The 21,726-nt window shown below is 42.1% G+C and overlaps 1 protein-coding gene across 1 annotated transcript in view; it reads right to left on the bottom strand.

Annotated features, from left to right (window-relative positions):
• Positions 1-21,726, bottom strand: part of LOC140480282 (MAM and LDL-receptor class A domain-containing protein 1-like) — a 404,689-nt gene that overhangs the window by 5,002 nt on the left and 377,961 nt on the right. The window contains exons 38-39 of the mRNA XM_072574989.1: positions 13,945-14,023; positions 3,700-3,765 (exon numbers count right to left, since the gene is read on the bottom strand). Coding sequence (XP_072431090.1) covers positions 3,700-3,765; positions 13,945-14,023 — 145 coding nt within the window. The remainder of the gene's footprint in view (positions 1-3,699; positions 3,766-13,944; positions 14,024-21,726) is intronic.

The following is a 21,726-nucleotide window of genomic DNA, read 5'->3' as shown; positions in this document are numbered from 1 at the left end:
GGGCTTCAGATTGGTTTCACAGGACGGGGCAACATCGAGGGCTGAAGGGCCTGTACTGCACTGTATTGTTCTATGTTCTATGCTCCAAGATTTGAATCTGGGCCTTTAAAACATTACCTAGGTTTCTGATTAATAGCCTCGTGATGATCCCGCCCAGCCATCACCCTCTCATTATTTCTGATTAATTGCCAAGCAACTATATCACCAGGCCTTCACCTTCTTATCTGCTGCTAAAACCCTTTTTAATCATTTTGTTACCTCTGGACTTGACTACACTATGCACTTTAGCCTTAGTCCTAACATGCACATATTAACCCCTCACTTATGTTCTTGCTAACCTTTGTTGGCTCCTTGTCAAGCAATGTCTTGATTTTTAAAATTCTCATCCTTGATTTCAAATCTTGCCATGACCTTGAACCTTTCTACCTACAAATATAATCCAAACCCAAACTCTCTGAACTCTCATGATGTGTAATGAGGCAGTTCAATACTTATTGTTAGAGGAAAACAATGACCATAACATGGTAGTATTTAGCATTCATTTTGAGAGAAGAACCTGGGTCAGAAACAATTAAGCTTAAATAAAGGCAACTACAAATTAAGAAGAGCTGAGCTGGCTGGGGTGGACTGGGAAAGGAGCCTCCTCGCAGAGCATTTCAGGGAACATCTCCGGGACACCCACACCAATCACCCGCCCACCGCCCTGTGGCCCAACATTTCAACTCCCCCGCCCACTCTGCCAAGAACATGCAGGTCCTGGGCCTCCTCCACCGCTGCTTCCTCACCACCCGACGCCTGGAGGAAGAATGCCTTGGAACACTTCAACCCCAGGGCATCAATGTGGACTTCACCAGTTTTATCATTTCCCCTTTCCCCACCTCACCCCAGTTCCAACCTTCCAGTTCAGCACTGTCATCATGACCTGTCCTACCTGCCAATCTCCCTTCTCACTATCCTCTCCACCCTCCCCTCTGACCTATCACCTCCATCCCTACCCCCATTCACCTGTTGTACTCTTTGCTACTTTTCCCCACCCTCCTCTCTGACCTATCACCTCCGTCCCCACCCCCACTCACCTATTGTACTCTTTGCTACCTTCTGCTCAGCCCCACCTCCCCTCCCCCATCTATCTTTCCACATTGGAAGTTCCCTGCCTCTATTCCTGATGAAGGGCTTTTGCCCGAAACGTGATTTTCCTGCTCCTCGGATGCTGCCTTATCTGCTGTGCTTTTCCAGCACCACTCTAATCTAGACACTGGGAAAGGAGTTTTGAAGATGCCTGAAGAGCAATGGAAGACATTTAAGAAGATAGTTCAAGGTCCACAGGAAAAAGATATACCTGTAGCTCAGAGAGGAAGAAAGATTCTATAAGGGGGAAAAGCTAACTATGGTTAACCAGGCAGTTATGAAGAGCATCAAATTGAAAAAAAAACATACAATGTTGCAAAGATTAATGGTGAGCTGGAGGATTGAGAATTTTTTAAAACTAACAAAAACTATCAAAGAATAAAGACTGAATTTGTAAGAGATATCAAAATGGTCAGCAGGAATTCCTTTAAATATATAGAAAGGAAGAGATAAGTCAAAGAAAATGGGGTTGGGGAAGCAATAACGGGGAACAGGAAATGGTAGAGGAGTTGGATAAATACTTTGCATCATTCTTCATAGTAGAAGACATTAATAGCATTCCAAAATTACTAAATATTCAAAGGCCAAAAGGAAGAGGAAAGGAAAAAAATACAATAACTGTTACCAGAAAAAAATACTTAGGAAACTAATGGAGCCTAATCCCAATAAGTCACCTGGACCTGATGCGATACATGAATTGTGTGAGATTAGCAGGGTGGAGGTTCTTAATGGTGAGAACAAAAAGTCCCATTTTGCAACCAACTGTTGAATGGCAAAAGGAGATTCTCACTAGTGAGTGGCAAAAGGTTAAAGTGCAAGTATTAACATTATCTCATCTCACTTCACTGAAATGCAGTTTCCTATTCTCCCATCCACCTGATAATAACGAAATGGTGATATATTTTGACATGAAAGTAGGAGCGCTAACCTGATGACTCCAGCTCATAGCTTGCCCATCAGGCCCTCCATTTTGATCACTAGTCACCCATAACTCAGGGCAAACACATGTATCCTCCTCAACCACAGCCACACCTCACCCCCACCCACCCCTCCTCCGTGACCTCCAGGTCCCGCTCGGCAAAGTGGGCTGCCAATTTCTCTCTGTCTGGTATGGCTGAAGCAATTAACAGGGATTATACAGAGGACTTGAAAGGGTTCATAAAAGATTTACAAGAATGTTGCCAGGGTTAGTGGGTTTGAGCTATAGGAAAAGGCTGAATAGACTGGGGCTATTTTGCCTGGAGCATTGTACGTTGAGGGGTGACCTTATAGAGGTTTATAAAATCATGAGGGGCATGGATTGGGTAAATAGCCAAGGTCTTATCCCTAGGGTAGGGAAGTCCAAAACTAGAGGGCATAGGTTTAAGGTGAGGGAGGAAAGATTTAAAAGGGACCTAAGATGCCACATTTTCATGCAGTGGGTGCTGCGTGTATGGTATGAGCTGTCATAGGAAGTGGTGGCGGCTGGTAAAATTACAGCATTTGAAAAACATCTGGATGGGTATATGAATAGGAAGGGATATGGGCCAAATGCTGACAAATGGAACTACATGTGTTTAGGATGTCTGGTTGGCCTGCATGATTTGGACCAAAGGGTCTGTTTCCATGCTGTGTATAGACTGCCACTATTTGAAGATAGTGCCAGGAATCCCAAGAGGTTCAAGCAGTGGCCAGGAGTTCCACCTGTCGGGGGAGGGGGGCATTGTGAAACTGCGGTGCATAGGTAACGGCATTAGTTCATGAGGATAGGGTTGGGTGGGGGTGGCAAAAGGTGGCATTCAGCATAAGAAGGGTGGAGGACTGAGTTGACATGGAAAGTGAAATGGGTTTGGGGAATGGTGAGCATGCAGTGGCATACATTGTACGGAAAAGGCATACAGAGTGTGTGGAGTGAAAGGTGGGAGGACTGGCGTGCTGTTTTGCATTTTGTGTCAATGAATGTTTATGTCACTCTTTCTCCAGATCACAAGCTCCTTAAAATCACAAAATGAATTGAATATGAGTGATCAACAATGACAACATGTTAAATCCAGATTTTGCTACCAAAAGTGCCATAACACTGACTTTATTAATTGCCAAATCAGTTTCATCAATTTTGGCATACTGTGTGATGATGTTCTCCCTGCAACATATGGCAGATTTAGAGATTTTAAGGGTTACTGGAAAATGGGAAAAACGTGTATCGGCCTGGCTCCATGATATTTTCCCAGCCTCTTGGGATTGCACTGGAGGCAGCTGCTTAATATGAGCTACTCTTCTGGGAAAATTGCAGCCCAAATCTCCTCATGCTAACAAATGGGTTCACGACCTGGAAATCAGCCTGATGTCAGGTTTGAGACTTAAGTGATTTATGAATCTGAGAAATCTGGCAATTCATGGTAAAATATTGTCAGATCCTCTTGCCAAGATAAGTGAAATAAATTTCATTTTAATATTTGTTTCTGAACAGATTATTTAATACAATTATTTACCATCATCATTGCATTATTAGTAGTAATGAGGTAAATTATGGAACATTTTTTCTCCGAACTGGGCAAAATCATTTTTTTCCATAGCTAGATCTGATCTTACCCTGTATGAAGTGTGCCAGGGATAAACACTGATAGATGGACGAGTCAGAAGGTCCTCAACAGCAAACTGAAAAAAGAAAGCACAAGAGAACAGCACTGCTTTGGCAAACAGTCAATACATTGCACGTTTCACACTGAGAACTGTCAAGAAAACAAACACCATGGAATAACATGACTAATCACAATTTTATTGAATAAAACTGGACAAGTCCCAGGACACTATTCATACAGAAAGAAACATTTGTCTTGTGAACATAACAAGTCTTAACTAAGACATATTTTTTCCATGCACCCTGCCAGTTGTAATTAGGGTTATTTGTATCCTGTAGATATTGATTAAATGTAAGGTTGAATAGATTTTATTTTGGTAGTCTGATACAAGCCAATGACATTTAAACAGCATGTTTTATCTTCAGGGACGCCATTTTCACTTTCAATTTTCTCCCTCTTCAGAAAGTACAGGTACTTGCTTGGCTGTACTTCCACAGGCAGTTATGACCTCCCTGTGAATATTTTTTGCGTGGAAACTTAGACAGTGATTGTGACCTGTGTATTGAGCATGGAAGGCACCATAGCAACCTTTCTGCCTGGCCTTTATGAAACATCCATACTTGCTCATATTCCAGGAAGGATTATAGGGTAGTGATCAGAGTCTGGAGCCAAGGTCAACAATAAGAGCCAATGTTGAGCCTCAAAGCAGTCAGCAATTTAAGGGCTTAGAAATACAGTAAGCCAATACCCAGCATGAAAATCTTTTACTTTATTTCAAGAGATGGAAAGAACTGTGATTGACTTTTTAAAAGTATTATTATTGGAAACCCTGCTTGTTTTAAATATTGAGTTTAGGTGCACACTGTGCAGGAGAACTGCCTTGAAGAAGTGTGAACCCAGCATTATGAATTGGAAACAACATAGACAGCTGAATTGAGTCACTGGAATAATTATCTATGTGTTGACAATCAATGGCACAGTCAATGGTAACACCACATCAAGGCAGACCAATATTTGGCATTTTAACAAAACTGACAACCTATTTGAGTTAAAAGTGTTCTTTAAAGAGGACTTTCACATGTACCATCTAAGTAATTACTTTAAAACAGTACTTAGGGAAGTCTCTTACCTGAGTGTTCAAACAAAAATATTAATAGAAACAAGTAGGCCCTAAATTGCCTTGAAGCATGATGTGAAGTTGGAGGATAAAGCAGGTTTGGGATATCAGTCCGGAGGAAGTGAGGACTGCAGATGCTGGCGATCAGAGTCAAAAAGCAGAGCCAATCGGGCAGCATCCAAGGATTAGAGAGTTGACGCGTCATGCATCAGTGCTTCATCAGGAATGTGGGGGAGGCCCAAAGGGGCTGAGAGATAAATGGGAGGGGTGGGGCTGAGGGGAAGGTAGCTGGGAATGCGATAGGTAGATGAAGATGGGGGATGGTGGTGATAGCTCAGAGCAGAGGCTGGAGTGGTTAGGTGGGAAAATGGATTGGTAGGACTGTTCAGGAGGGTGGTGCCGAGTTGGAGAGTTGGATCTGGGAAAAGGTGGGAGGAGGGGAGATGACAAAACTGGTGAAATCAATATCAATCCCATGTGGTTAGAGGGTCCCAAGATGGAAAATGAGGCATTCTTCCTCCAGGCATCGGGTGGTGAGAATTTGGCAGTGGAGGAGGCCCAGGACTTGCATGTCTTGATGGAGAGGGGGGGGGGAGTTGAAGTGGTCGGCCACAGGACGCTGGGGTTGTTTGGTGTGTGTGTCCTAGAGCGTTTGTCTCAAGCGTTCTGCAAGCTGGCATCCTGTCTCCCCAATATAGAGGAGACCATATCGGGAACAGTGGACATAGTAGATGACATGAGTGGAGGTGCAGGAAAATCTCTGCCCGATGTAGAAGGATCCTTTGGGGCCTAGGATGGAGGTAAGGGGGGGAGGTGTGGGCGCAGGTTTTACACCTCTTGCGGTGGCTTGGATAGTTGCCGTGAGTGGAAAATGGATTGGTGGGATGCATGGACCTAACAAGGGGGTCGCGGAGGGAATAGTCTCTGCAGAACACAGGTAAGGGTGGAGAGGGAATATATATTCTGGTGGTGGGATCTGTTTGTAGGTGGCAGAAATGGCAGAGGATGATGTGATGTATCTAGAGGTTGGTGTGGTGCAAGGTGAACTCCAGGGAGGTTCTGTCCTTGTTGAGATTGGAGGGATGGGGTTCAAGGGCAGAAGAGCAGGAAGTGGAAGAAATGCGCTGGAGGACATCATTGACCATGTGGGAGGGGAATTTGCAGTCATTGAAGAAGGAGGCCATTTGGGATATCCTTTGAAGGAATTGGTCCTCCTGGGAGCAGATGCGGGTAAGTCAGAGGAATTGAAGGTAAGGGATAATGTTTTTACAGGTAATAGGGTGGGAGGAGGTGTCGTCCTTGCCTGCTCGTCGGATGCTGCCTGTCCAGCTGTGCTTTTCCAGCACTACACTTTTTGACTTGGGATATCAATCCATCAGGAATATTAGATTACTTTCTTTAGGGAACAGTGGTAATGTTCCTACCTTGAAACCTAGAGATGCAGGTTCAAATCCCACCCGCTCTAGAAGTGTGCCATAACATCTCTGTTGATAGGTTGATGAGTAAATATCTATCAGGAAACTTTCTATCCTGAAGGCAGCCAACTAAGGCTTCCCCGATGGAATCTGGGCACACAAAATCTCAATTGCTGCAAACGGTACTGATGTTGAAGGGGCTTATCCAAATATGATGCTCTGCATCGACAAAGCATTTAGATCCTTGTCCTAATGTGCAGGATTTTTTATATGAAGGAGTTTGCTGGCATGATGATGAAAATGTTGGTGAAGATTTCAGCAGCTTCACAGTATTTACTGCTCCATTCGTGACTGACTGGAGGTGGGACTTTTGCTCCTCACTCCAAAAGAAACCCAGCCCCATGAGAGCTGCCCGTCAATTTTTCTCGTCCCATGCGTGCCACCATGAGCAGTGATCCCTGCTGGGATTGCACCTCGTTGGAAAAATTGAAATGTTGGGAGCAAAGGACAAAGGTAGGTACTGAGGATCATGGCGCAGACAGGGTGAATGCTCGATGTAGAAAGGAAGCCAATGATGGAGCAGGTTTACCTTCATATGTCTACCCTCCTGTTGTCATCTGCAAAATGAGTGACCAGGAAGAAAGCACCTCTGAAGTTGTCAATAATTTGGACGTCTTGACCTGGCTTTGGTCAGGGGTGCTTGACACCAGATAATAGTCACATGACACCAGGTTATCGTCCAACAGATTTATTTGAAGTCACAAGCTTTCAGAGCGCTGCTCCTAAATCAGCACTGCTCCTTCATCATTTCACCCGACGAAGGGGCAGCACTCCAAAAGCTTGGGATTTCAAATAAACCTGTTGGACTATAACCTGGTGTCATGTGGCTGCTGACTTTGTCCACCCTAGTCTAACATGGGCACTTCTACATCATCAGTATCAAACAGGAAGCTCGCACAATTAATTTTACAGACACGCAACCCATCTTCCCACTGCATAGCTTCCAAAAGGGAGGCATCAACCTCTGTGCAAAGTCTTCGGATCACAATCGAATTGCTTACACATGGGAACTGCAAGTTAGTGTAGTTGTTGAAATTGTCTTCACTAATCCCTCCACCATGAGTCTGAGAAGTCCATTGGCACTAACATCAAGGCTATCCAATTAGTTACATCCTTCCTCTCCACTCACCCTCCTGGCCCAACTTTCTCTAATGCTCTCCTCGAATAAAGACCAAAGAACAAAGAAGATTACAGCACAGGAGCAAACCCTTCAGCCGACCAATTCTCTGCCGACACATGATGCCTTTCTAAATTAAAAACCTTTTGCCTCTACTAAGTCCAGATCCCTCTAATCCCTGCCTATTCATGTATCATGTCAATATGCATCTTAAACATTGTTATTCTATTGCAGCGCATACCAGACACTTACCACCCTCTGTGTAAGAAACACTTGCCTCTCAGTTTTCCTTTAAGCTTACCCCCTTTTACCTCAAATCAGTGTCCCCTAGTAATTGACAAAGTCCAACTATCCATTCTATCCATGCCTCTCATAATTTTGTAATTCTCTAACAGATTGCCCTTCAGCCTCCAACATTCAAGTGAAAACAAATCTGTCCTAGCCCTGCATCTTTATCATTCTGGAATGGGAAGATCTGGTTGGGGTACTATTCAGAGGTTAAGTGCCGATTTGATGGGCTGAATGGCCACTATCTGCACTGTAGGGTTTCCATATGGATAGGTTCAGTCAAATGCGCCAAAACTTGGCAGATGAAGTTCAACATGGATAAATGTGAGGTTATCCATCTTGGTCAGCAGAATAAAAATGCAGTTTATTATCTAAATGGAGAGAAAATTCACTGCAAAAGGATCTGGGTGTCCTTATTTATGAACGACAGAATGCTGGTTTGCACATAGTGAAGCTAAATGGTATTTTCTCATTTATTGCTAAAGGAATAAAACATATATGTGGGGAAGTATTGCTGCAACTGTGCAAGGCATTAGTGAAATTACACCTGGAATATTGCATACAATTTTGTTCCCCTTACATCAGGGGGATGTAATTGTATTGGAGGCAGTTCCGAGGAGGTTCAATAGATTGATTCCGGAGATGAGGGATTTGTCTTATGAAGAGAGATTGAGAAGTTTTGGCCTATTCTCTAGAATTTAGAAGAATGAGATCTCATTGAGGTATATGAGATGCTAGAGAGCATTGACAATGTAGACAAAGAGGATGTTTCCTCTGATGAGGTGATCGAGAATGAGAGGTCATAGATTTAGCATAAGTGCAGTAGATATAAAATAGAGATAAGGAGAAATTACTTCTCTCAAGGGGTCATGACTCAATGGAATTCAGTACCCCAGAATGAAGTGGATCTTGGGATATAAACATTAGGTAAAGCTTCTATCATATTGTGTCCATACATCCTGAAAGATTTTTTTACAAGGGTATTGAACAACCTTTTTACATTAGGTAATATAAGATCCAAAACAGCACAATCTCTAGCTGGCTCTTCAATATCCTGGTCTACAAAAGCATCCTGAAGACACTCTGAAAACTTATCCTTTCCAGCTTTAGTTGGTTTACCCAGTCTAAATGCAGATTGATATCATTCATGATTACTGTCTTGTCAATGTGACAAATATTTCACATCTCTTAATTTATACCATGTCCTACACTGTCACCACTACTTTGTGATCTACAAATAACTCCATCCAAGGGCTGCTGCCTTTTGCTGTTTCTGCATTTGACCCAAATAAATTACCCACCTTGTTCTTCTGATCTGAGTTTCCCCTCTTACTGATGCTCTGATTCCATTTTGTGTTGTTAGAACAATTCCACCTCCTTTTCCTTCGCGCCTGTCCTTCCTAAATATTGAATATTGTTGAATATTCAGTTCCCCGTCTTTGCCACCAGACAGTCATGTTTCTGGAATGGCAATTACATCCTAACCATTTAAATCTATTTGCCTGTGTAGATCATCTATTTCATTGCGAATACTGGGGCCAATCAGGCAGTGTCTTAACAATGTCTCTTGACTTCATTCCCTATTCATAGAACATAAAACATTATAGCGTAGTACAGGCCCTTCAGCCCTCGATATTGTGCTGACCTGTTGGATCAACTATTCCATTTTCATCGATATGCCTATCCAATAACCATTTAAATGTCCATAAAGGTGGTTCACGAACACATTCCACCCTGACCTTAAATCCACCTGGACCATCTCTGACACCTCCCTCCCCTTCCTGGACCTCTCCATCTCCATCAACAGTGACTGACTTAGCACTGACATTTTCTACAAACCCACTGTCTCCCACAGCTACCTGGATTATACTTCCTCCCAATCTGCCTCTTGTAAAAATGCTATCCCTTATTCCAAATTCCTCTACCTCTGCTGCATCTGCTCCCGGGAGGATCAGTTTCACCACAGAACACACCAGATGGCCTCATTCTTCAAAGACCGCAATTTCCCCTCCGATGTGGTTGATAATGCCCTCCAACGTATCTCATCCACTTCCTGCACTGCCGCCCTTGAATCCCACCCCTCTAACCCAACAAGGAAAGAATCCTCCTGGTTTTTACCTTCCACCCCATCAACCTCTGTATACTTCGCATCTTCCTCTGCCGTTTCCGACACCTACAAATGGACCCCACCTCCAGAGATATATTTCTTTCCCCATCCCTATCCGCTTTCTGTAAAGACCATTCCCTCTGTGACTACCTGGTCAGATCCATGCCCCCAACAACCTACCCGTCCCATCCTGGCACCCTCCCCTGCCACCACAGGAATTGCAAAACCTGCACCCACACCTCCTCCCTCACCTCCATCCAAGGCCCCAAAGGAGCCTTCCACATCTATCAAAGTTTCATCTACACTTCCACATTTCATGATGCGTTCTCCTCTACACTGGGGAGACAGGATACCTACTCACAGAGAGCTTCAGAGAACATCTCTAGGACACCCACTCCAAGTGTAATCCAGGTAGCTGTGGCTGAACACTTCAACTCTTCCTGCCACTCCGCCAAGGACATGCAAGTCCTGGGTCTCCTCCATTGCCACTTCCTCACCATCCGACTCCTGGAGGAAGAACACCTCATCTTCTGCCTCGGGACTCTCCAACCTCACGGCATCAATATGGATTTCACCAGTTCCTCATTTCCCCTCCCTCCATCTTATCCCAGATTTAAACTTTCAGCTCAGCATTGCCCTCATAACTTGTCCCACCTGTCAATCTTCCTTCCCATCTATCTGCTCCACCTTCCTCTCCAACCTATCACCTTCACCCCACCTCCATCCACCTATTACACTCTCAGCTACCTTCCTCCCAACTCCAATCCCCTCCCATTTATCTCTCCACCCTCAAGGCTCTCAGACTCATTCCTAATGAAGGACTTTTGCACAAAATGTGAATTTTCCTGCTCCTCGGATGTTGCCTGACCTGCTGCGCTTTTCCAGCACCAGACTCTTGACTCTAATCTCCAGCATCTGCAGTCCTCAGTTTCGCAAAGTTGGTCGATGCTACTCTCTGAGTAAAGAAACTACCTCTGACATCTGTCCTATATCTATCACCTCTCAATTTAAAGCTATGTCCCCTCATGCTATCCATCACTATCTGAGGAAAAAGGCTCTCACTGTCCAACCTATCTAACCCTCTGATTATCTTACATGTCTTAATTAAGCCATCTCTCACCCTTCTTCTCTCTAACAGTGGTACATTCGATGCTCAGCTATGTTTGTCCTGTCTTCTTGTCTCCTTCACAGTTATCCAGATTTGAATCACACCAAAGCAAGTATGGAAATTGATTCATTAAAAACATGGAATTAAAAGTCTAATGATGAGTTTTATTAATTTTTGTAAAAACCTCTCTAGTTGATGAGAAGCAGCATGGTGGCTCAGTGGTTAGCACTGCTATCTCACAGCACCAGGGACCTGGGTTCGATTCCAGCCTTAGGCGAGTCGTCGAGTTTGCACATTCTCCCTATGTCTGCGCAGGTTTCCTGTGGGTGCTCTGGTTTCCTCCCACAGTCTAAAGATGTGCAGGTCAGGCAGGTTGGTCATGCTAAATTGCTCCATCGTATCCACGGAATTGCAAGCTATGTAAATTAGCCATAGAAAATGCAGGGTTCCAGGGATAGGGTAGGAGGGTGGATCTGGGTAGGATGCTTTTCACAGGGGATTGATGGGATGAATGACTTGCTTCCACACTGTAGGGATTCTATAACTTGTGTCCTTTAGAGAAGAAAAACTGCTTGTTTGATCTACATGTGGTTCCACCCCTAAAGGAATATGGTTGAGTTGTTACTGCCCTTTGAACTGACCAAGCAAGCCATTGTATTAACCAACAAAACGCCAAAAAAGAGAAAAATGAAACTGGACAGACGATTGGCATTCACTAAGGCATCAGAAACTAATCAGACCCTGAATAAAATATATCAAAAAACTAAGTGCTAATGGCAGTGAAATGCATTTGTTCGTATTTATTCTCATCAACCTGTTTGGACATGTTCTGACACACCTCCAGGGCATGTGCAACTTGAACCCAGATGACTAGCCCAGAAGACGCACACTATGACAGTGCCAAAAAACTCTGAGAGACTTTTAATTATATGCTTCTGAAATTAAAGAGCTAGCTGACCCCAGTTGCAGAAGACCCAGTTTATGTTGTTTTACTTAATTACCAACTTCAGTTGCTCTTCCAATGGAGATCTTTAAAGCACTGCTTAATTGAAGAGTGCGGTGCTGGAAAAGCACAGGCTGTCAGGCAGCATCTGAGGAGCAGGAGAGTCGACGTTTCGAGCATGAGCTCTTCATCAGGAATGTGGGAGTGGCCCAAGGGGGCTGAGAGATAATGGGAGGGGGTGGGGCTGCGTTAGGTAGATGGGAGTGATGGTGATAGATCAGACAGGAGGATAGAGCAAGTAGGTGGGAAGGGAGATGGACAGGTAGGACAGGTCAAGAGGGCGGTGCCAAGTTGGAAGTTTAGACCTGGGATAAGGTGGGGGGAGGGGAAATGAAGAAACTGGTGAAATCCACATTGATTCTGTGTGGTTGGAGTGTCCCAAGGCCAAAGATGAGACGACCTTCCTCCAGACTTGAAGTGGCGAGAGTTTGGCGGTGAAGGAGGCCCAGGATTTGAATGTCCTTGGCAGAGTGGGAGGAGGAGTTAAAGTGTTCAGCCACAGGGCGGTGGGGTTGCTTGGTGCGTGTGTCCCAAAGATGTTCTCTGAAATATTCTGTAAGTTAATGCAGGTTTGCACTTCTTGCGGTGGAAGGGGAAGGTGCCAGGAGTTGAGTGTGGTTTGGTGGGAGGTGTGGACCTAACAAGGGAGTTGCGAAGGGAATGGTCTCCCTCCCCCTCCCACTCCGCCAAGGACATGCAAGTCCTGGGCCTCCTCCACCGCCAAACTCTAGCTACCCGCCGCCTGGGGGAAGAACACCTCATTTTCTGCCTTGGGACCCTCCAACCACATGGGATCAATGTGGATTTCATCAGTTTCCTCATTTCCCCTCCTTGCGCCTTAGCCCAAATAAGCCTTCCAGCCTTCCAACTTGGCACCACCCACTTGAACTGTCCTACCTGTACATCTTCCTTCCTACTTTTCTGCTCCACCCTCCTCTCCAACCCATCACCTTCACCCCCACTTTCATCTACCTATTGCATTCCCAGCTACCTTCCCCCCAAGCCCAATCCCCCTCCCATTTATTTCTCAGCCCTCTTGGGCCACTGCCTCATTCCTGATGAAGAGATAATTCTCAAAACATTGACTGTGCTGCTCCTCGGATGCTGCCTGACTGGCTGTGCTTTTCCAGCACCATCCTCTTTGACTCTGATCTCCAGCATCTGCAGTCCTCACTTTCCTCAAATCCTGCTATATGCAAGGAATTAGAATTTGCAAAGTAAATTTCAGTTAAAATTTCAGTCGAATACTACCAAAGTTAGATTTTTATGAAGAGGTTGAGACTCTTTGTCTTTGGAGAGTCTCGAAAGGCTAGCCTCAGTCAGTTCTTGCAATGTGTATGTGTGGTGTTGATAGAAGGTGTGGGGCTATGGGAGGGCCTTATCAGGGAGTAATCTTCCTGTTTATTACCTAATCCATGTGAGGGGACAGTAGCAATTACATAGTGTTCTTCGCATCAGCTTTCTACAGTTAAGTGTGGGAGAGTAAATTCAACAAGAATAGCAAGTTTTGATTTAAAAAAGTATTAGGAGAATATGAATTTCTTCATAGACAATACGCAGGTCATGGGATTGATGAATGCAGGCAGGCTTGGCTTGTGTGTGCATATTGGGCATGTACGTGTGTGTCCTGTATTCATGTGAATGTACATCTGTGTGTATATCTGTGTGTGTATAGGAAGGGTGTAGAGATGGACTTCATTGGTATGGCAAACTTGAATGAAACCTAAACCCATAAAATAACATTTTTACAAAATTCTTTAAAAGCACCGACTTTTATATATATCTGTATGCATTGATCTATACGATGTGATCTTTAATGATTATGTACTCAATGTTACGAGGCTGTTTTATTGCTATTCTGTTTTTATTGGCATCAGAGGTCAAATTTAATTTAAGTGTTAAAATTTGATTACGTAGGAAAATAGTTTGGAAGGCATTGTTCTCAAAGAAGAAGGATGCATTTTTTAAAAACAGTCACATCCTGCTGCTTTAATTAGCCACGTCAAAGATAGGCAAGAGGTCTTATCAAATGATACTTACATCAGCATTCAGATTTGACCTTTGATCACCGTACGTAATACTGGATATTGATTTGCATTTATTTCCTGGCGACAGCCTCCTACAAAGATAAAACAATTTTGACCCAATGAGTTACAAATAAAATTTATCCGTATTATGATATATCACAAACACAGGGGCTTCTTGAATTCGGATTCCTTTCCATAAAAGCAAAATACTGAAGATGCTGGAAATCTGACACAAAAACAGAACTTGGTCTGGCAGCGCTTGTGGAGAGAGAAAAACATTTCAAGTCCCAGTATGACTCTTCTTCCGAACCCTTTATATGAATGTCTCCTATCTATCTGTCATTAAAAAATTGTCATTTTTGTCATGAGCAGCAAGTTTGCCAATAACTTGTGTCACTCACTGTGCAGGGGTCTATATTTTGAGTTTCATATTTGGCTTTGTATTATGTACTTTTATTGCTTGTGGCAGAAGATTATCACAACTAGGCAGCAAAGGTCAGATGAGCTCTTGGGCAAATACATCTCAAAGAAGCAAAGAGCTTTTATTACCTCGCTACGCAGGCCGTGCATTGAGGAACATGAATGACTGTCAATGTTTACTCTGTTTGCTTGCAAATAGAATATGACAAGTTAAGTCATAGACATCATATATCATTGCAAACAATATCACTACATCAACAGAATCACAGAGATTTTATTCCAAAATGTAATTAATTTATTAGTCATCATACTTCTGGTAGGATAATTTTATTTCCACACCGGAAATAGTCAGGTGGGATTTTGAAATACTTTTAGATTTGCAGAGATTTATTGAATTTGAAAAGTGCATCTGCATATGTTTACAAATGCTGAAATTAGATATCATACATCTAGGACCCCATTATAAAATGAACAAGGGGAGTGGGTGATGAAACAATGTAATACATTATACCTTGTCATCTGGATTTTAATTCAACATAGGCTGATTGGACAAAGGTCCTTTCATTCAATTATGATGTGGAGGTGCTGGTGTTGGACTGTGGTGGACAAAGCCAAAAGTCACATGACACCAGATTATAGTGCAATAGATTTGTGATGTCACCCAACATAGGAGCAGTGCTCCGAAAGCTTGGTGATTTTAAGTAAATCTGTCAGACTATAACCTGGTGATAAATGATATTTGACTTCAATTGATTGTAGGGAGGCTTTTTGATCACCTGAATCCATTTATGAATGATCAGTGTTACAGGTTGCTCATATTTTACTGATAAACTAACACAAAATTGGCAGCAACACTCAGCAAAACCATAAGATGAATAACATGAGAAATGGGAACATTTTGTGTTACCATTACGAAAGGTAATGTTTTTCTGGTCCACTGGGAGAACAATTTACTCAAACAGCACCAGTTCAAGTGGCAATATGCAGATTGTGTCAATTGCCCATTGGTAGTCAGTGTAGTGGGATGCTATCTGCACAATCTGTGTGCTACTTTTTCAGGATAAACATCATCAGGAATTTGTAGGTGGCAGACCACAGTATTCCCTGTATGAAAGAAATCAACACAACCTCCGCAGAGTGGTTGAAGGTGGGCTGAGCAAACATACTTTTTTCTCCAACAATAATTTTCTGACAATATAACTGAACTATTTGATAAGGATTCTGGGCATCAAAAAGATACAATTTGAGAATAATGCTCATATTGTTCACTCCAAGGAGACCAATTATTCACCAGAAATATATTTTTCAATAATTAATGGTCAAATGCTATTCTCAGCAAGAAAGGATTTCGAAAATATGTTGAAGAGATAAAAGGAGATTAACTTCACAACACACACAAAAAAAGACAAGGAATGTTATTTTTAATGGGGTTGCTGGTGATATGTGCATAAACATTATGCTGCTTGCCATCCAAGATTATTTGATTGGTAATGCAGGTTTATAAAATTACCCCAAACATACATTTTGCAAATCATTTGTGAGCACTAACCATTCTGAGACTTTGATGGCATTTTTTGAGAAGGGAACAAGTGAAACCATCATTGTAAAAATGCATTCAGATTTTCTTCAACTTTTATAAACAATTTACAAATCCAGAAACATAAAAACAGTTTCAATTTGTACAACTGAAATACTCCCATGAAAATCTTGGGAGACCTTGAAGACCCTAGTTAGGAAACAAAATGCAGTTAATGGTAAATTATATTTGTCATGTAAAATAAGACTTTATTTGGTAAAATACTAAAGAAACACTGATGCATGCTATCAGAAGCAATGATAATCACAGGATATTTGGCTGGATTTCTAATTGAGCAACTTTATTTTCATGATTCTTCAGCTGTCCCCATTTATTCTCTGAGTGTACATCACAAAAATCATAAAACAACAATTATGATGTGGATTGATTTGGATTGCAAGCTGAATGCATCTTGTACAAAATAGGAGAGCGAATTGTTATCCTGCTTGTACAACTAGTTTTTCAATTTGGCTGGTTTGTCATGAAAATTAATTACAGCAAGATACTCAACATGCTACAATACTTGCGATTCACCCACATCTTTCTTTATGGCTGAAGTAGGACTTGGATGTAAAAATCTTTTTTCACAACCTCTGAAAATTTCAAAGCACTTTACAGCCAAAAAAAGACCTTTTGAAGTTTAGTCACGGTTGCCATCTAGGGAACAGCAAAGCTAATTTTCGACAGCAAGCTCCCACAGAGAGGAATTATTTGTTTTATTTTGATGTTTATTGGCAAATATTGGTCAAAACATCAGAGATATTTCCCATCTCTTTTTTAAATAGAATCCCAATGAAGTTAAAGTCAGCCTTTCGGCCCATCGAGTCCACACTGATCCTCCAAAGAGCATCCCACCCACACCCATTTGCCCACCCTATCCCTGTAACCCTGCATTTCCCTGGATAAATCACCTAATCTGCACATCCCTGGACACTACAGGGCAATTTGGCACAGCCGATCCACCTAACCTGCCCATCTTTGGGCTGTAGGAGAAAATTAGAATACCCAGAGGAAATCAACGCAGACACTTGGGGAATGTGCAAACTCCACACAGACAGTCACTCAAGGGTGAGGTCAAACCTGTTCCCTGGTGATGTGAGGCAGCATGCTAACCACTGAGCCACTGTCCTCTCCTTTTGCTTCTTTAAAGTAGTGTGATAAGATTTTTAATCGTGCTGAAAGCACGACAGTGAGAATATGAACAGAGGGACAAGAGTGGGTTGCAAGTCTGTGCCACCATTCAAAAACATCATGGCTAATCAGATCTGGTTATTGTATTCCACACTTCCACATGCGCCTGATAAAGTGTCAACACCTTGCTTATCAAGAATTGATTTACCTTTCGCTAAAATATATTCAAACACCCTGTTTTCACTGCCCTTTGTGGACAAGAGATCGAAAGACTCATCACCCTAATTTTTTTTTCTCATCTGTCATGACTGACTTCATCTTTAAGCTTCCCCATAAGAGGAAGCATCCTTTCTGTGTCCATTCTGTCAGGCCCCTCAATATTTTATATATGTTTCAATATTGAAATTCTTAAACTTCTAAACCCCAGCAGGTATGAGCCTTGCCACTCCAATCTATCCTGAGGAGACAAACTGGACATTCCATTACTAACTAGTAAATCTTTTTTAAACTGATTCCAATAGCTATAAGATCTATACTGTATACATTTTCTGACATTATATTACAGATCTTTATCGACTCATACTTATCTATACTACTTTGTAATTTCCTTATGTCCTCTTCACTAGTTATTTTCCTACCTCTGGCTTCATCCAGAGGCTCACTGATGATGTTACCTAGTATGGTGATGAAATATCTGAAAACAAACCTTCCAGCTCAGCGAGCAAACCTACATCCACTTTCCTACCTTTTTGGTGTCATTTAGCAAGCATTACTTTTGTCCCTTCATCAAAGTCCCTCCATACAGGTTGTAAAACATTAAGGCCCCAGCACTAAATTATTGTGCTTCTTGCCTTTCTTTAAGCTTTAAAAACGGGAATTTAAGCACTTTACATGAATAAGCAGAATTATCACCAATGTATTTGAAATAAGAAACTGTTTGGGGTGAAAAATATATAACTTAGATATAAATGCCAAGCCATATTTAGAGAACTGCACACAGATCTTCACACTATAAAACCCAACACAAGCATGAGAAAATGTGTAAATAGGACTTAGAATCATACCAGAACTGAGAGATAACTTATTTTCTTAAACATTGAACAGGTTGGAGATACTCCTTCAGTAAACTGAAAACAGATAACTTGGTGGAAGTCTTTAAGATTATGAATAGACTGCACAAATAGACAGAATCAATCAGGTGATCTCAATGAGCGTTTCTCCCCTTTCATTCCTATTGCATCTCTCAAGCTGCACATCCGGCTGTCAGAGCTCCTAGAATTGCTTTACAAAGTCCTTGAAAATTGATCAGCAAGACAATCTTTTCTCTCTTTTCTCTGTTTGCTAAACATGAATAGGAAAAAGAAACCTCCTTCTGCGAAGTCAATATCCCATCAGATATTTGAGACACCATCGCGAAAGAAATGACAAACAGTTGATTGCATTTTGTCTTCTGCAGTGGTTGAGTCTGTGCCTCTTTAGAACCTAATATTCAGAGCTACGATTCATTCAAGGTAGCACCTCAAGCAGATAATGCCATAAAAATGTTGATATTGATAGTAAGATACATACAATTTATTTGACGATGAACAGTTGATTTCTTTCTGTTTAAAATGCAATGACTGTCTTCATGGAATCAAGTTTTTATGATGCTTATCAATAGACAGAAATGAACCAAACATGAAATATGATACCGAAATAGTTGAATACATAGATGCTTTCAGCTCTTGATTCACGTTACTTATGCTGATAGCATTGAAAAGAGCAAGGAGCGGCTTCTCTAAGTTGCTGTGTGATTTATTACCACATCACACAGGTTCAGCATCCACTTAGCTGCTAAAAGCAGTCTGCAAATTACCCCTTTAGTTCAAAAGGTTCTCTGTTGCCTTGTGAAGCTACTTAGATAGTAATATACCAAGAGTACTTTAGATCAGAGCTTTCAGGATACGCCAAACAAGTGGAAAGAAGATCACTAATGGAGTCTTTACATCGATTGATTTCCCCTTAATTTCCTTCAATGTTCCTTCATTGTTATTCAGTACAAGTTCAAGGTATTGAAAGAGCTAACTGATGGCCTCCTGTGTTTATTATCAATATCTGGATCCATTATCTAGATCAGAAAAACACAGGTTTTGATTTGCAGCTCATTCTGCTACATTGGCTGATTTCAACCAGGCTGTGGTAGGAACCATCAGTTGTCTGAAATCTCTGGATTAGAGACAGCAAAACTATACAGCACTTATATTTCATTGTTGTGCCAGGACAGATCTCTTCGGTTTTAAAGAAGTACAATCTCATTCCCTGTTCCATGTCACCCTGCTTTCCAACAAGCATGTTTGTTACTTTTAATTGTTGCACCATAATGTATCACCTCAAAGTTACTGACACTGAATTCCATCTGCTGCTAACTTGCCCATATCTTTATGAGAGCATTATCCCCTCAAAGCTTTCTTTGATATACAGAAATTTTGACTGTGCTTGCTATTTTAGTATCATCAAACTAGAGGATACAGGTTTAAGGTCAGAGAGGAAAGATCTGAAGGGTAACCTTTTCATGCAGAGGGTGGTGCATAGATGGAACGAGCTGCCAGAGGGAGTGGTGGAGGCTGGTACAATGACCACATTTAAAATGCATTTGGATTGGTATATGAATTGAAAGGAATTAGAGGGATATGGGTCAAATGCTGGTAAATGGGTCAATGTCAGATTGGGATATTTGGTCAGCCTGAAGGAGTTGGACAAAAGGGTCTGTTTCTGTGATATATGACTCTGTGACTCAATAACTCTCATCTGAGCTTTGTATATAAATTATTGATACACACTGTGAGTGGAATCATTCTCAAAACAAAACCTCTTGGGGCATTATTCTTTATTTCTAGTCACTAGGAGAAGCTGCCCTCAACTCCTTTTTCCTCATTGGCTATAAAACTATATCTGTTGAGGCAAAAGCATTAAAAACTTTCAAGTACGATGTAGACATAATTCTTAGAGTTAAAGGGATCTAAGGGCATGTGGAGAAAGCAGGAACAGGGTGCTGAGTTGGATAATCAGCCATGATCATTTTGGGAAAGCAAATCTTAGCAGGACTTATACACTTAATGGTAAGGTCCTAGGAAGTGTTGCTGAACAAAGAGACCTTGGAGTGCAGGTTCATAGCTCCTTGAAAGTTGAGTCACAGGTAGGTAGGATAGTGAAGAAGGTGTTTGGTATGCTTTCCTTTATTGGTCAGAATACTGAGTGCAGGAGTTGGGAGGTCATGTTGCGGCTGTACAGGACATTGGTTAGGCCACTGTTGGAAGTTTGTGTGCAATTCTGGTCTCCTTCCTATCGGAAAGATGTTGTGAAACTTGAAAAGGTTCAGAAAAGATTTACAAGAATATTGCCAGGGTTGGAGGATTTGAGCTATAGGGAGAGGCTGAACAGGCTGGGGCTGTTTTCCCTGGAGTGTCGGAGGCTGAGGGGTGACCTTATAGAGGTTTACAAAATTATAAGGGGCATGGATAGGATAAATAAAACTATAGGGCATAGGTTTAGGGTGAGAGGGGAAGATATAAAAGAGACCTAAGGGCAACTTTTTCACACAGAGGGTGGTACGTGTATGGAATGAGTTTCCAGAGGAAGTGATGGGGGCTGGTACATTTGCAATATTCAAGAGGCATTTGGATGGGTATATGAATAGGAAGGGTTTGGAGGGATATGGGCCGGGTGCTGGTAGGTGGGACTAGATTGGGTTGGGATATCTGGTCAGCATGGACGGGTTGGACCGAAGGGTCTCTTTCCATGCTGTATATCTCTATGGCTCTATGAATGGTGGATCAGGCTCAAAGGCCAAATGGTGTAATCCTACCTCTACGTTTCTAACTCTTTCTTGAAAACATTCAATGTTTTGCCCTCACCTGGTTTCCCTGCCAGTGAATTCCACAACCTCACCACTCACTGGGTAAAGAAATTTCTCATTGAAATATGGCCTATTCTACATCCTTAGACAGTGAGCCCTGGTTCTGGACTCTCTGGTCATCAGGAACATCCTTCCTACAATAACACTGTCTAGTCCTGATAGAGATTTACAGATTTCTATGGGGTTCCTTTATTCTACTAAACTTCAGCAAATATATTGCATTCCCTTCATCCTTTCTCAGACAAGAAGACCGAAGCTGCAATATTCCAGGTGTGGTCTTAGCAAGGTCCTGTACAATTGCAGCAAAACATTCTGTTCCTGTACACAAATCCTCTCATTATGAAGGCCAATATATCTATTGCTTCCTTCATCACCTGCTGCACCTGCATGCTTACTTTCAGCAACTGTGTACAAGAGTCACCAACTCTATTTGCACATCACCCTTGCCCAAATTATTGTTGTTTGGATAAGAATCTGCCTTCCTGTTTACCAAATATAAGGATAACCTTACGTTTATTTACATTATACTATATCTGCCATGCATTTACACAATTATTCAACTTGTCTAAATCATACTGAAGCATTCTTGCATCCACCTTACAGTTCACTCACCCCCCACCCCCACCCTCATGTAAACCATTTATATATAGTGAATAGCTGGAGTCTACGAGATCCCTGCAGTACCCCACTAACTGCCGGTTGGAGAAAGATCCATTTATTCCTACACTTTGTTTCCTGTTTACTGGTCAGTTTTCTATCGAAGCCAACACACT

Source organism: Chiloscyllium punctatum, chromosome 8 (genome assembly GCF_047496795.1).
Source record: "Chiloscyllium punctatum isolate Juve2018m chromosome 8, sChiPun1.3, whole genome shotgun sequence".
NCBI lineage: Eukaryota > Metazoa > Chordata > Chondrichthyes > Orectolobiformes > Hemiscylliidae > Chiloscyllium > Chiloscyllium punctatum.
This window is presented reverse-complemented; position numbering and strand designations above follow the sequence as displayed.